Source organism: Salvelinus fontinalis, chromosome 11, assembly GCF_029448725.1.
Source record: "Salvelinus fontinalis isolate EN_2023a chromosome 11, ASM2944872v1, whole genome shotgun sequence".
NCBI classification, from domain to species: Eukaryota; Metazoa; Chordata; class Actinopteri; order Salmoniformes; family Salmonidae; genus Salvelinus; species Salvelinus fontinalis.
The window spans coordinates 22,129,022-22,145,038 of record NC_074675.1 but is presented as its reverse complement, the minus strand read 5'-3'; the positions used below and the strand labels follow the sequence as shown (position 1 = coordinate 22,145,038).

The 16,017-nt window shown below is 41.6% G+C and overlaps 1 protein-coding gene and 1 long non-coding RNA gene across 3 annotated transcripts; one reads left to right on the top strand and one right to left on the bottom strand.

Moving 5' to 3' along the window:
* Positions 1-2,031: 2,031 nt before the first annotated feature.
* LOC129865279 (putative Dol-P-Glc:Glc(2)Man(9)GlcNAc(2)-PP-Dol alpha-1,2-glucosyltransferase) lies at positions 2,032-6,668 on the bottom strand. The gene is made up of 3 exons (XM_055937926.1): positions 6,280-6,668; positions 5,729-5,926; positions 2,032-5,497 (listed from the first exon to the last, which is right to left on the bottom strand). The coding sequence occupies exons 1-3, from the start codon at positions 6,442-6,444 to the stop codon at positions 4,439-4,441; spliced, it is 1,422 nt and encodes a 473-aa protein (XP_055793901.1). The 5' UTR covers positions 6,445-6,668; the 3' UTR covers positions 2,032-4,438.
* A 240-nt stretch (positions 6,669-6,908) lies between these two features.
* On the top strand, positions 6,909-14,869 carry LOC129865280 (uncharacterized). Of its 2 annotated transcripts, XR_008761346.1 has the most exons (4): positions 6,909-7,340; positions 7,430-7,606; positions 14,602-14,665; positions 14,788-14,869. It is a non-coding gene; the product is annotated as an uncharacterized LOC129865280 (long non-coding RNA). The 2 variants fall into 2 exon arrangements; XR_008761347.1 differs by lacking the exon at positions 14,602-14,665 and having other exon boundaries at positions 14,788-14,853.
* Positions 14,870-16,017: the final 1,148 nt, after the last annotated feature.

Below are 16,017 nucleotides of genomic sequence, written 5' to 3'. Positions count from 1 at the left end.
GCCCCTCTCCATGACAAGCGAAGCAGTCTTGACCAGCCCGCCCAACTCGTCAACCCACTCTGGCTTTGTGACCCCTGGCACCCCAGCCACCGCTGCTCTCACCTCTGGTTGACTGGTGACTTCCACTCTCACTCCCTCACCCCAGATCAGCTCCCTCTTCCTGGCTATCTCCACTGCAGCCTGCAGAGATGGTGGGTCCGCCATCTGAACATGCTTACCCAGTTCGGTGGAAGAGAGCGCTCTAATAAAACTGTCCCGTGCCAGCTCGTCTTGCACCCCAATCGGCATAGTTGCATAAGCCCGCCTGGTCAGGCTCAGAATACCACTTGCCAACGCCTTTAATGATTCCCCCTGAAGTCTCTTTTTGTTACACAGTTCAATACGCAGCATGTTGGGCTGCGCGTCGCTGCCGAAACGGCCCCCCAATGCCTCCACTAGCGCACCGTAGTCGCCCCTATCGCCCGGGGCTAGCGTTAGCAGGCATTCCGACGCCTCCTCCGCCAGGCTCAGGGCAAGCTGTAACGCTTTCGTCTCGTCAGACCACCTCCCGGCTCTAGCCAACAACTCGAATTGAGTGAAAAAAACTTCCCATTTACCTTGTCCATTGAACTTTGGTAGTTTAGCCGCTACCGTGGCTAATGGCAATAGGTCGCCGCCATCTCTGTTTACCTTAGCAGGCCCAGCCATTTCCGCACCCGGTGACGTCGATATCCCCGTCGCCGTGACGTCAGCTCTCGAGCGATGCGAAGGAAAACCCGCCAGTTCTGCCATCTTGCTGACTGACAATTTAACTCCCGCCATGTGGCTCTCCAGCTTCCCTACGGCAGTCGCCGCCTGACCCTCCCGACCGGGTACCCCCGAGCCCACAACGGACACTTTGTCCGACTCTTCCTTAATTTTCCGCCTCGCCCCAAGCGACATGACCGTAGATGCGAGTCACGCTAAAGCCAACCCGGCCTATACTGAACAGCTAACTCGCCTAGTCACGATCCCGTAGTTCGAAAGCACTTCTGACACCAATGTAATGACCCGGCTGGGTCATAAAGGGAAAAGAGACGGACTCTAGGTGTGCAGGTCAGAACACAGGTTTATTCATAAACTGGGCTATTGTTCCGGCCACAACCCACGCCGCTAAATGCCGAACGTACACAATGTTACCCTGTCGGGTCAAGAGTCACTCTCATAGGAACAGATCAAGGCACGAACAGAAGAGAGAGAACAATGAGACAGTAATCCCTATTTATGCATTTCCAAATCCCGCGGTATTACCCATCATACCCCCCCAACCTTTCCATCTGTCCTGACATATTCAACCCCTGCTAGTAGCCATGAGAACAATAACACACCCACAAACACAGAACACAATACCGGGTCGTTACAATATATTGCCTGGGGTTGTGTTGCATGCAAAATTACTTGTAGGTCAATGACTGTCAACACAGTAACATGCAATTCGAAACTGAAGGAGAGGACGCATCTATTGACTTAAAAGATGAGGTATTTGGTTGAAAGAATGTAATATGAGCAAAATATTTTAGTGAACCGGCGATTCATAATGTTTTAATCGATCTTCTGACGGATGCGTGCTACCTACATTTGTTTCGGTTTGTGGTCTGCGGATCGATGCACTTAAACATTTTGAATCCGGGACCGGCGAATCATTACATCCCTAGTAGAGAGCATACTTGATTACTCTATCGACATCCGTGTGGGTAGGAAGCGCACTTCACAACACTATAGCTACAAGGCAATCAATACCTAATTTACAGTAAGCATGTTCATTCTTGTTTATTGGTCTAGCCTTTGCTTCTTCACAACGAGTCACAAATTCTGATATACATTTCCATTTACACACTTAAAAAGGTTTGACAATTATATTATGTTCTATCAAATCAATGTTTCCCAATCAAGCTAATCGTGCACAATTCAAAATTGAGTTCATATGTATATTTACAAAATATTAGAGCACCACCTTGTGGTGAAATGGGTGTATTTGAGCATCAGGCAGTGACTCAAACTCACTCAACACTATTAGTATTACATGAATAATTTTATTGCATCACTTCATTTGATCATTTCAGCCCAGGGACAGCCATACAGGGACAAGAAAGATCAGTAAGAGACAGGTAAAGATGCAGGTAGGAAATACAGGTAAAAGTAACCGAATTCTGACCAAAGAAACATTTCTGAAGCTAATGTACACAATACGTTTGAAGAATCTACATACAGTACCAGTCAAAAGTTGACACACCTACTCATTCCAGGATTTTTCTTTATTTTTACTATTTTCTACATTGTAGAATAATAGTGAGAACATCAAAACTATTAAATAACACAAACATGTAGTAACCAAAAAAAAAGTGTTAAAGAAATCAAAATATATTTTATATTTGAGATTCTTCAAAGTAGCCACCCTTTGCCTTGATGACAGCTTTGTACACTCTTGGCATTTTCTCAACAAACTTCATGAGGTTCATGACCTGGAACGCATTTCAATTAACAGATGTGCCTTGTTAAAAGTTCATTTGTGGAATTTCTTTCTTTCAGTTGTGTTGTGACAAGTTCATATTATGGCAAAAACAGTTTAAATAAGCAAAAAGAAATGACAGTCCATCATTACTTTAAGATATGAAGGTCATTCAATCCAGAAAATGTCAAGAACTTTGAAAATTTCTTCATCTGCAGTTGCAAAAACCATCAAGTGCTATGATGAAACTGGCTCTTGTGGTGGAATATTCTAATCAGGTGAGAGAGACTTTGTCATTTCTTCAAACAATCATCTATATTCAATATTGATTAATAACTAGCGCCACTGTAAAGGAAGATCCAGGGTTACCTCTGCTGCAGAGGATAAGTTCATTAGTTACCAGCCTCAGACATTGCAGCCGAAATAAATTCTTCACAGAGTTCAAGTTGCAGACACATCTCAACATCAACTGTTTGGAGGAGACTGCATGAATCAGGCCTTTATGGTATAAAGAAACCACACCAATAAGAAGAGACTTGCTTGAAACATGACAAATGGACATTAGACCGGTGGATATATGTCCTTTGATCTGATGAGTCCAAATTTGAGATTTTTGGTTGCAACAGCAGTGTCTTTGTGAGACGCAGCGCAGTTGAACGGATGAGCTCCACATGTGTGGTTCCCATCATGAAGCATGGAGGAGGTGGTGTGATGGTGCATTGCTGGTGACACTGTCAGTGATTTATTTGACCAAGAAGGAGAGTGATGGAGTGATGCATCAGATGACTTGGCCTCCACAATAACCCAACCTCAACCCAATTGAGATGGTTTGGGATGAGTTGGACCGCAGAGTGAAGGAAAAGCAGCCAACAAGTGCTCAGCGTATGTGGAAACTCCTTCAAGACTGTTGGGAAAGCATTCCAGTTGAAGCTGGTTGAGAGAATGTCAAGAGTGTGCAAAGCTGTCAAGGCAAAGGGTGGCTAACTTGAAGAATCTAAAATCTATTTTGATGTGTTTAACACTTTTTTGGTTTCTACATGATTCCATGTGTTATTTCATAGTTGATGTTTTCACTATTATTCTACAATAGAGAAAATAGTATAAAAAAAAAAGAAGAAAAAAAAGACTTGAATGAGTAGGTGTGTCCAAACTTTTGACTGGTACTGTACGTTAAAGACTGTTTATTAAATCATTGACTGATGAATAGTTAAGCTACTGGATGAAATCTTAGGCCTAAAGGACAGAGAAGGATTCTGGAATTTTAGGGCAACCAACCACACAAGAAAAACAAAGAAGTTCAAGAACATTATTCAAGGGAATGCATTTGAAGGCAAGATTTAGATCATCTAAAATACAGCACAAAGAAAAAAAGATGATTATAACCCATTGTATATCACAACTTTACTCTTCAGAATATTGCAGCAGAATGTAAACACAGATGTTTGTTAACATGGTTTATTGATGCTATTCCCGATATAGAATAAGGAATAACAGACTAATTTCTTTGAATAAAGTCAAGGATGATGTGTTTACAAAGAGAGCCACATCATTTAGTCTCTATCAAACTTTAACCATCTGTTTGAATTAAATATAGACAAATAACACGTAACTATACCCCAGAGTTAAATTAAGATAAGTTATGAATGTTCTTCAAAACAAATAACATTTCTTTAAACCATACAGTATAAAACACAGATTCCTGCTTTACAATATGACTTTTACAGTCTCTTCCTCCATCCAAATTACATCATTCAATGTACAATTCACAGTTCAAATGTACATAATAAAACAACTTGTGCTCTTCAAAGCTTTCTTCACATGAAATGCATTTTCTCACATTTAGGGCCAGGGATTTTTTCTGAGCATGATCTCATCACAACAGGAAAAACTCCTGGCCTTACTCATTTTAAATAGAAAAAGCCTAACCTATAGGTTTTTCCAAATAACTGGGTTCCTTCTGTTCAGTTCAGGCTACCACATAAACCTCTGTACAGCCGGACTATTTGGCCATTGAAAAGTCTTGTTGATGAAGATGTACAGCGTGGCTGCGTTGACGGCTGTATAGAACAGGAACTCCAGCACCAGTCTGGTGAGGGAGGGCAGGGGCATGTGGAGGCGGTAGAGCAGGTACGGAACAATAAAGTACCTGAACTCTAGCAGCTTCTGAGGCACTGTGGCCGCCAGTAGACACACCAGGAACGCCAGGCTCCAGAACAGTGACCGGGACTTCAGAGTGTCCATGAAGTTCCACGCTGCAAACACGTATGCCGGGATGAGGGCAAAACGCACCACCTCATGCTTCTGGAAGATCCTCTTCCACACGTAGAAGGGGAAGTGTCTGTTGTCGGCCAGGAGGTACTTGTGTACGAAGGTGAACTTCCACACTAGGAGAAGGCAGAGTCCCGTGATCAGTAAGTAGAGCAGTGGCTGCTTCTTGAGGGTCTGGAGGAAGCGGAGAGCTCGGTGGTAGCACAGCGACGTGGGGATGGAGAAGAAGAGGGCAAAAGAGAAGAAGTAGAAGAGCTGAGGGAAGTTGAGACAGGCCTCGTGACTGGATCTGTCCCCGACTACGATCCCATCATTCAACACAATGAATGCGATAAAACCCACGGCAATAAGAATGTACGGCCACGCCACTAACATCACAGCCTTCACATGATTGGCTGTGGTCAGGAATTCCAACAGGAAACGCATCACTCTCTTCACCCCGCTTACGGAGAAAGGTATCTGACAGGGCGACTTATCGTCCTTCTTCTTCGACTGTTCCGTCCTCCAAGTTTCGTCCATCTTGTTGGCCACAACCGTGCTGGCGCAGAACACCACCCAGATGATGTTGGTCTGGCGGAAGAATATGGCGAAGACGCTGATGAGTGCCGAGGCTTTGTGACAGCCATACAGGGTCATGAGGTACGTGAAGAGAATGAAGAAAGTAGATCCGGCATCTGTGTAGTAGAGGAAGTTGAAGAAGTAGAGCACAGGGAAGGTGGACAGGGACAGGGCTGAGAGAACTCTGCGGGAGGCAGTCTTAGTCTGAAAGAGAAGCCATGGTTGTTATGACCAACAAAAGGAATGCAATTGAAGCTTTAAGGACATTCAATAATTTTTTCAAGGTCTTTTAATTTATACCAAACTTATTTGAGTAAGGTGAGTAAAAGTTGGACTGGAGCAAAAGCCTGCACAGTGCACACACTGCAGCTTTCCACATGAGCTGGCCACCCTTGGGGATGTTATAAATGTAATAACATGTAAAGACATCATTACCTTCTCTTTAAGGTGGAGCTTGCAGATGATGAGATACAGCAGGTAGAGGATACCACAGTTGAAAAGGAGGTTGATGAAGCGCAGCATCGCAGTAGAACACACTACCTTCCCTGTGAGGTCCACTAGCCACACCACTGGCTTGATCACACCCACTGACGCCAGGTACAGGCCAGGAAGCGTGGTGATCATTGGGTCCCACTGGAACAACAAAGAGAAAGGAAAAAGATCCCGTTGGAGAGCCTCTACTACAGCATTAAACATAAAAGGGTTAATGTTGTTCAAGCTAGAGAGATGCCAAAATGGCTTAGTTACATATAGGGGTATATACCACTGCAGAAGTACAATACTTTTCAGAATTCAGGCATATTATCCTCAATAATGACTAGCGATAGTCTGATCTGTCTATGTTAATCGTCGCAGATGGTTTAGTTAAGGGTTAAAAAGTCAATCTAGCAATCTGTCACAATATTTCAAGGACAAGTGTTGCATTAATCCGACAAGCAACAATATAACAAAATCAAGAAAATTATATTGACATAGCAAAACGATACCTCGTTGAACTTCCCGTAGCAGTATTTCTGAGCTTGCCGGACGTGAAATATTTCGTCCATGTAGGGATCCCTTTGCTCCCGAGTTATTTTGGAGAATAGGAGACATGAAACCAAAAAGTTGGTGCTGCAGAGAGCAGTGAAAATGTACCCTTCGAATTTCTCCATCTTCACCTACGAATTCCGAACTAACGCAGAAATAATTCTAAAATTAGCTAGATACGTATATATGGTGTACGCTACATACGTTTAATTTCAAGTTAACTAAACATGAAATTGAAATAAGATTACAAAAAATATACAGATCTTTCCATCTAGCTAAAACGCAAACGGAAAAGTTTAGATTTTTTGACAGCTTGGTGGTCCGTCAGTGAAAGATAGTCCGTACGGAAGCTGTTTTAAAATTCTGATGTCCCTATTAGTATCATTTCACAAATACTTTAATTGCTTCTCTGTTGTACACACGTTTAAAAAATACGAGCATTAATGCATTATATTTTATTTCATAATATGTATTAACAATTTATAAGTACAGCATACATCTTTTTTATGTCGAGTAAAACCGGAACCTTTTAGATGAATTGTGCTACTTTGTTTTTGTTCCCTCTATTGCTTTTTTTAACCACGTGAGATGGTTAAACAGAAATGTTCGGGTCGTGTTTCATCCACAAATTCGTTTTTCTTCCGTTATGTATTCAACTCAAGAATTGGAACTCTTTCCTGATCGTACTGTAACTCAGTTGCTATTCAAAGATGTCAAAAACGTCGCAGAATTTAGGAAAAATGCCATGGAAGGAAAGATAAATGGTGCCTTGATAAACCCGTCTATGGGGAGACAATGTAATTTAGCTAACGTTAGCTGGCTAGACAGTTTGGTTTGATGTAATGAATGAATGCTTGACTGAAGTTGATGCAATGATTCACAAATTGATTTTTGCAGATAGTGAACCCCTTCCAAGTGCTAGTGGCAGCAAACAAGGCAGCCCATTTACATATCACTGGAAAAATGAAGACACGGAGTTTATATTCCCGAAATCATCTACAACTTTTCACCCACTAATAATGTAAGTAGCCTCTAAAAGTACCACACACACATTGACACTCCTTTCTAAGTAATATCCCATCCCAATGTCTTTGACACATTTTCCTTTAGATTTCAGAGGCTTTCGAGAGGTTTGGGATATCAGACAGTGATAGTGCTCTTCTCATAGTTCTGGTCCATCCCAAAGAGGAGACGCAGCACATGAGTGACATCATTGCCAAGGTGGACGGACAACAGATTCCAGTTGAAGATGTCTCCATGTTGACCGACCCTGCTAAGATCAAAAAGGTTGGCCTTGTTTTTCTTTGTCAGTCTTGTTTTTCCTGGTGTGTTGGGTGCACACACACTAATATAATATATACAGTGCCTTCAGAAATTATTCAGACCCCATGACTTTATCCACATTTTTGTTTACATTACAGCCTTATTCTAAAATGTATAAAAAATATATAATTCTCAGCAATCTACACACAATACCTCATAATGACAAAGTGAAAACAGATTAATAAAAAATTAAAAAAAACATATTTACATAAGTATTCAGACCCTTTGCTATGACACTCGGAATTGAGCTCTGGTACATCCTGTTTCCATTGATCATCCTTGAGATGTTTCTACAACTTGATTGGAGGCCACCTATGGTAAATGTAATTGTTTGGACATGATTTGGAAAGGTACCACAGTTGACAGTGCATGTCAGAGCAAAAACCATGCCATGAGGTCAAAGGAATTGCCCGTAGCGTTCCGAGACAGGATTGTGTCGAGGTACAGATCTGGGGAAGGGTACCAAAAAATGTCTGCAGCATTGAAGGTCCCCAAGAACACAGTGGCCTCCATCATTCTTAAATGGAAGAAGTTTGAAACCACAAAGACTCTTCCTAGAGCTTGCCACCCGGCCAAACTGAGCGATCGGGGGAGAAGGGCCTTGGTCAGGGAGGAGACCAAACATTTTCAACTCAACTGATGGTTTTGTCAGAAAAAAATGCCGTTATATCGAGAATGTGCCCACTCTGGCCCTGGCATGTGCGCTCTTGCCTACAGCTCGCAAATACAGTGTGGGTATTGCCTACATGAGCTTTTTATGGACAAATTAGCGAAATTATTTGTATTTGTAAAATGGCAGCCAAGCATCGATCATCATGTCACCAGATAAGACCCTCGATATAACGCAAACTATTGAATCCTCCAAGATATTATTCTTAATTATACTACTACCTTTTTTGCCTAACTTCGAGTTAAGTTTTCTTTGTTCCATTGGAAAGCAGCATCAATCTCATCGACATGCACTTTCACCACCCTGTGAAGTTCATCATAATTTATTTAATCTGTAGCCTAACGCCGCGATCACACCACCAGTGTCATTGCATTTTGATCCAGAAGTACATTAATTTCCAATGGAACGCTGCGTTGGTCTTGCAGCATTGTGTTAAAGTTGCAGTGCGTTCTGTGTGGTGCATGCCTTGGATTTATCAAACATATACATCAAACTGTATGGGTAGACGGCTTGACAGAAATGGTAGCAGAAGGTGAATGTTGAACTTTTGTTGCACACATATCCAGATGATGGTACCATTTTGTCCAATAACACTCGGTGTGATCGAGGTGTTACAAACTGCATGCTTTCCGGTAGTGCCTAGACAGCTTGACAGAAATGATATCAGAAGGTGAATTACGCTGTAGGTGTGATCGAGGTGAGGCATCTAACGCAGCGTTCCATTGGAAATGAATGTACTTCTGGAGTACCAAAATGCAATGATGCTGTTACGTCTCGATAACACCTACAGCGTCATTGCGCAAAATGGTACGCTGCATTCTCTGTATATGTGCAACAAAAGTTCAACATTCACCTTCTGCTACCATTTCTGCCAAGCTGTCTAAGCATACAGTTTGACCGTAGACGCATATGTTCGATAAACCCAATGTATGCACCACACAGAACCCACTGCAACTGCCTCTGCAATGCAATGCTGCAAGGTAAACAATGGTGCTGTCAGTGTGATCAAGGCATAAGCCGTGGCAGAGTGCCTCGAGGGTTGGAAAACAAAGACATCCAAATTTACTACATAAAACATTCACATGGATTTCAAAATGTCCTCAATCAAATTCCATAATTGCATACATGTACAATGAATACTTATTAAATAAGCAGCGCTGAGACAATACACAAGTATTCTATGCCTTGGTTCTTTCTAGTTTTTAGATTATTTATCAAATGTGGCTTACTGTATAGTATGATGCAATGTATTTACAGTCAGTACATTTAATGAAAAACTGCTTGTCCTATTAAATCCACAAATAATCCACCCCACTGTGTAACCAACTCGCTCTTGAAAGAGCCCTTTCATTCATCACATTGTTCCAGTGGGGAACAGTCCTGTCCTGAGAGTCCTGTCCTCAGGAAATGGTGCTCCATGAGTTGCAGCAGTGTAACAGGCACTGTGGTACATCATCATTAATCAATGTTCTCAGGTTCCTTTGTCACAGTTTAGGTTGGGGATTTATTAAAATCCCCTTTTGTTTTACAGAAATCTGTCGGTGTCACCACTCACCGACATTCTTTGTTTTGCAGCGTGAATCATGCTGGAAATGTTTGGAGCAGATGCAACATGTGTGAATCTTTGATGATACAGTTGTGCTTGAGTTAACTCAAAGATAGCAAGGCCTCTATGTGTTGTCCTGGGTCCATATATGCCACAGCACAATGATAATCATAGAGATAACCACTGCAGCGGTCACAACTTCTTGTATGTACTTGGTGTGATAGAGTCGTTTCTTCACTGGTACCCACTTATAATTTTGCCTTCTAGCACGAAGGGGCAGGATCCTAGTGACAAAAACACAAATTATTTATCAGAAACTATATTACAGATTTATTTGACCAAATCTCAAACTACTGTACAGAATATGATAGATACAAAAATGATGCTGTGCATTTAATTCCTCAAATACTACAAATGCAAATATTGAATCATAATTCTATCAAATATATCTGAACATACTGTACAATAGTTTTTTAACCTCATATGAGCAGAATAGACATCAAACAACTAAATCAAACCTTTTGGTAGAGTTCATCCTCTCCTCAAAATAAAAAACAATCACTTCAGTGTCTAAGTTCTTCATCTGGGATCCCTCATGTTCCAGCATGATATGATTCCCCTCCATCCATCTACAGTCTGTACAGTGTCTCCAGTCCCATAGCTCAACAGCAATAGCCCTGTAACGCCCCATTTATACATGGTGCTAACATGTGACATTTGTCCTGATTGTGCCCATATTTGTAGACAGGTGTAAACAATCAAAATACACATTGGGAACGGATTGTAATCAGATCTCTCTGGCCATATCTAGACTTGACAGTTAATGGAGTTTATGTATTCTGATAATGGAATTACAAACACATCATGCATCTACACCTACATTTAAATGTGTCTGCATTGTCCACATTGTGTCTGGAATCGGATTCCCTTTTGCTGTGCTATATTCAAATGCCAGTAAGCATTGCAAACGGTGGCATAGGTAAAATATGAGGTAGCATAGGCAAAATGTGATAATAACAGAACAAGATGGCAGTAGCTGTTATTGTTATAATAAATAATAATCTTTATAACTCAAACATTTCTTTTTCTAAATATAAGCTAGCTGGCTAGCGTTTGTGAGGCCAGCAAACACGTTCCTTACACGATACCCACTGGGCAAAAACGGTTGTTTCCACCTCATGTCAACCCCAAAATTCAATGTGGAAAACTGATTCGATTAGCAAAAAGTAATCAAAGTAAGGTAATTTCGTATTTTTGTCACCCAACTTTTCACCAAAATCCAATGATAGGGTGAAATAAATAAAAAATAACGTTGAATTCACATTATTTGACAAGTCAAGCAAATGTAAATCAAAACTAGACGTTGAACTGACGTCTGGCCCAGTGGGTAGGAACGGTTGGGCCAGTTGTGCGCCACCCTATTTACACAGTGTAAAGGGATCATCAATGAGGGGCTTTGCGTTCTATGGAAAATAAGGAGCGACATGGAAGCTGTGTTTTACGATGCGCTAGCGGAGTGGAACTAATTTAATACATTTGCTGCTAGAAATGTGTTCATTTGCTGTTAGAAATGTGTTTGACATCCACTGAAGTAGCTAGCAAGTTTACTAGATAGCTACGGTAGTTGCCATGGTAACCACTGACTTGCTTGTTTCGCTAACCAACCCACCAGTCCTTTATGAAAATCTAGTTCAACAGTGCCAATAATGTTTTCAATTTGACTTTTGCTTTCAAAAGCATCTTAAACGTAAGAATGAACTGTAGCCATTGAATTCTACCTTGCGTTACAGGGAAACAATGCATGCTCTAGAATGCCAATTCCATGAAACGGGAAAGTGGGGTTACTGAGGAGGATTTTAGGGAATTGGAAGGAGTCATGTAGATAACTGTGCCCAAAACTTCTCAGGCTCTAGCAAAGCAATGGAGCAGAAAGTAGCAAAACGTATGTGGGCCAGATCAGTCAGTCGCCACTGCTTTCGTTACACAGAGATGCTCTCAGATCGTGAAAGTACTGCATACATTAGATCCCTAACCAGGCATTAAGATAGGAAAACTGGAATGCATCAATCATGCTCACAAGAGGATGGGAACAGCACTACGTAAACTTAGTGCCTTGGGGGAGAAGTGTATTAAAATGTAAGAGTCTAAACTGCTATTACAGGGGTGCAGTTCTTGATAACCAGGGTGACGTAGAGGGCATAAAGACTGCTATCTGTGCTGGTTTCTTCATTCTATGTCAACAGACAACCCACACTCACAGTAGATGCTCGTCATCTTGGTGCTGGCACCAGCAAGCCCAAGAAAATGGTGAGGATCTACTCAGTCACAAAAACTAGAAAAACTAGAAAGTGAACTAGAAACAGAAAATGGTGCCTGTATAACATAGGATGTCAAATGAAAACCTCAAAAGAATGAAGCACAGAGGAACCCAGAATGTAAATGAATCTCGAAATTCTGTAATATGGTGGCCCCAAACAGTCTTTGTGGGCAAAAGTCACATTGATGCAGACAATGCAGCCAGTATTGCAATAGCACATTCGACGAGGGTGCCACTGCTGTATCAAATGTGATGGAAAGATTGTGGCTTGACAGCATTTTTGGTGACACTGGATGCAATCAGAGAGGAGGGTGAGAGGCATGTTGTGAGAGCTGATGCTGGCTCAACAGTATGTGCCAAGCGTAGTCGCAGTTCCGAAGACACAGTCCAAAGAGTTAACAGGCTCCAGCAACAACTCAAGTAGTGCCTTACAAATGGGGCTGGCTGGCATAGCTAATTCATCCATGAACTTCTGCACATTTCATCAGCCTTTTATGTGAAAAATAATAATGCAATTAACCTATCTTTATCAGCCATTTTCTCAAAATTACCTGTTTCCCATGCGCCAAGTAATTTTTCTCAGCCTTCAAAAGAGGTACATTTACATTATTCCACACACGGGTTCTTAGGACTTATAGCCAAACTTGTCCAGAGGCTTTTTTTGATATCTCGTAGAATTGTTATTTCAAGTGGCATTTTAACTGTAAATGTGTGCAAAATATCGCCTCGATCACACCGACAGCGGCATTGCATTTTGGTACACCATAAGTACATTCATTTCCAATGGAACGCTGCGTTTGCCTTGCAGCATTGCGTTGCAGTGTGTTCTGTGTAGTGCATATGTTGGAACTATTGTATGCGTAGACGGCTTGACAGAAATGGTAGCAGAAGGTAAATGTTGAACTTTTTGTTGCACACATATCCAGATGATGCTGCGTAACATTTTGCGCAATGACACTGTTGGTATGATCAAGGCGTATGCATCTGCCGTACATGTGAATAGTGTTTTTTTTATTTTTATAAATCCATGAAATAACAATATTCTGATAAACTGTTCTGGGCAAGTCTGAGCATTGGGTGTGTTATCCCCCCTATTTAAAAAATAATAATAATTCTGACTTGAATCAATGTATTGAAAAATTTATTCTTGTGATATGCAAAGTGCTGATGATCATGATGATGATCACCCCCCCCCCCCCAAATGCTAACCTCCCCTGTTATTGATAGTGAATAAGTGAATTTGTTGTCAAAATACTTATGACTTCTTCAAATGGGGGTGGGAACTAGTGCTTTCATTTCTCAACAGTAAAACAGATACGTATGAAAATACCCTCGAATAAATGGTGACATTCTGTACTTTCACCTCATATGAAACATTTAATCTCAAATCCAAAAAGCTGGAGTATAGAGCCAAATGTAAAATGTTAGCTTCGCTGTCATAATACATACAGACGGGAGTGTATATAAAGTATTGATCATCTCTCCTCTCTGAGCTGCCTACAGATAAACTTTGTTAAACATAATTTTATTGCATTGTGTTGTTGTTTGGCCTACACCTTAATTACACTGTATTGACATAGATTTCTATATCTTACATAGGCGGAAATCCCAGGGGGGACGGGGGGGACACGAAAAATATGATTTGTCCCCCCCAATATATCACTGTAAACATAACTATGTAATTTCAATAATATTAATAATACGCAATGAAAGCACTTGTGCTGATTATAGACACTTAATAGCGCGTTTTTAAGTTTCAAAAGATTGCGACCTCCCCCTCCCTTTGCCTCACGATGGTTTGATCCACTGCCAGTTCTTTAGCTGGCAAGGTAATAGAGGGTTCGTATCTACTGTCCGAAAGGCACATGTACGTAACTGACGTGAGGTAATCCAGTCAATCCATAGCAGGTCCATAGCAATGTTATTTATTTATTTTATGTTGGCAGGGTTCACACACTAGCTGAATTTGCAGAGCTAGCGCGCAAACTAAAGCAAACATTAACTATCAAGCTAGTTAGTACCTATTCCATTTATGTGGCGTCGTCAAAGATGGAATCTTTGCTATCGTCAGTTTATTCCAAGATCAGCATGCAGCTGTAGTGCTTCGACGTCCCTGTGATAAGGTTAGCGACAAACTGAAGTCCAAATTGAACAGAACAGAACTACACTCTCTTCTACCATTGTCTTAAATATATATAATGGTCTCGTTGCAAAAGATAAATTGTCGCTAGTGAACTTTTTTTATTTTATTTTATTTCACCTTTATTTAACCAGGTAGCAAAGATTATAGCAAACACACAGAAACGGAATTGGTGCTCGCTAGCTTTACAAATTCAGCTATTGTTGGAAGCCAGCCAATATGAAACAAACTATGTTAAAATTACAAAAGGTTGCAGCATGTGTTGTGTAAATGTGTGTGTGTGCAGCTAGGCCAGCCAGCCAGGTAGAAAAATGGCAGAAAAAAGTAAGAAGACGGACATCCGAGTATTTGTCAGTACACCAAAACGCATAGTAAGAACTCTAGTAGCCTAATATCTCAAAGACTAGTTGATAAAATGTTCATAAGAAAGAAGTGAAATGCTAATGGAAATGTTTCACAATGATGTCATTAGGCAGAGCAGGCAACAGATGGGACACAGACAGCAGAGCTGGGGACAGATATGCAGGGACAGATTGGCAGAGACAGGGAGTCTCAGGTAAGTTTGTTGAGTCTTTGTTTGGCAACATTATGAAAGGTTCTCAATTTTTTTGACTTGTAAAATAGGGACATAATTGGAAAATGCCATGGATACCCCCACTCTCAACTTAAACTGGTGACTAAACTAAGATTTGTTTACGGCAATGGTATTGCTGTTGTGATTAATTGTGTAGTTTTGGGTACCGGTAGTTAGGAGTACGGCAAACACCTTATTTATTTTCTTGGAGACAGACTGTGAGTCAGTTAGGGTGGTGAAAGGGAAAGAGCCAGGGAGAGAGACTTCAGAGGACAGTGTCACAGCCACTGTCACGTTCCTGACCTATTTATGTTAGTTTTGTGTGTTAGTTGGTCAGGACGTGAGGTTGGGTGGGCATTCTATGTTGTCTGTTTCTATGTTGGTTTAGGGTTGCCTGGTATGGCTCTCAATTGGAGGCAGGTGTTTGGCGTTCCTCTAATTGAGAGTCATATTTAGGTAGGCGGTTCACAGTGTTTGTTTGTGGGTGGTTGTCTCCTGTGTCCGTGTCAATGTTTGCACCATACGGGACTGTATACGGTTTGTTCATTTCATGTAGTCTGTTCCTGTTCATTTCGTTCGTCACGTTGTATGTAAGTTCGTCGTTCAGGATTGTCTACATCGTTTTGTTATTTTGTTAGTTATATCCAGTATAGTTCGTTTTCGTCTTTGTCTATTTTGTTTATTTAATAAATCATTATGTGTTCAAACTTCGCTGCGCCTTGGTTCCCTCAATACTCCTCCTTTTCGGTTGAAGAGGAGGAGGACTACCGTTACAGAACCACCCACCTATCCAGAGCCAAGCAGCGGGGTAAACGGAGTAAGGGACAGCGCAAGAAGGAGGAATGGACTTGGGACGATGTATTGGACGGTAAAGGTTGCTACACATGGGAGGAGATCCTGGCTGGAAGGGATCGCCTCCCATGGGAACAGGTGGAGGCACTGAGGAGAGCAGAGGCTACTGGAGTAAAGAACCGGAGTTATGAGGGGACGCGTCTTGCACGGAAGCCCGAAAAGCCCGTGAGTAATTCCCTAAAATTTCTTGGGGGGGGGCTAAGGGGTTGTGGGCCAAGGGCAGGTAGGAGACCTGCGCCCACTTCCCAGGCTAACCGTGGAGAGCGGGAGTACGGG

Excerpts from the sequence above, each read along its gene's own strand:
- LOC129865279 (XM_055937926.1), bottom strand. The coding sequence starts at position 6,444 with ATGGAGAAATTCGAAGGGTACATTTTCACTGCTCTCTGCAGCACCAAC. Across the intron at positions 5,927-6,279 it reads GCTACGGGAAGTTCAACGAG|TGGGACCCAATGATCACCAC; the intron begins GTATCGTTTTGC and ends TTGTTGTTCCAG. Across the intron at positions 5,498-5,728 it reads AGCTCCACCTTAAAGAGAAG|ACTAAGACTGCCTCCCGCAG; the intron begins GTAATGATGTCT and ends CTTCTCTTTCAG.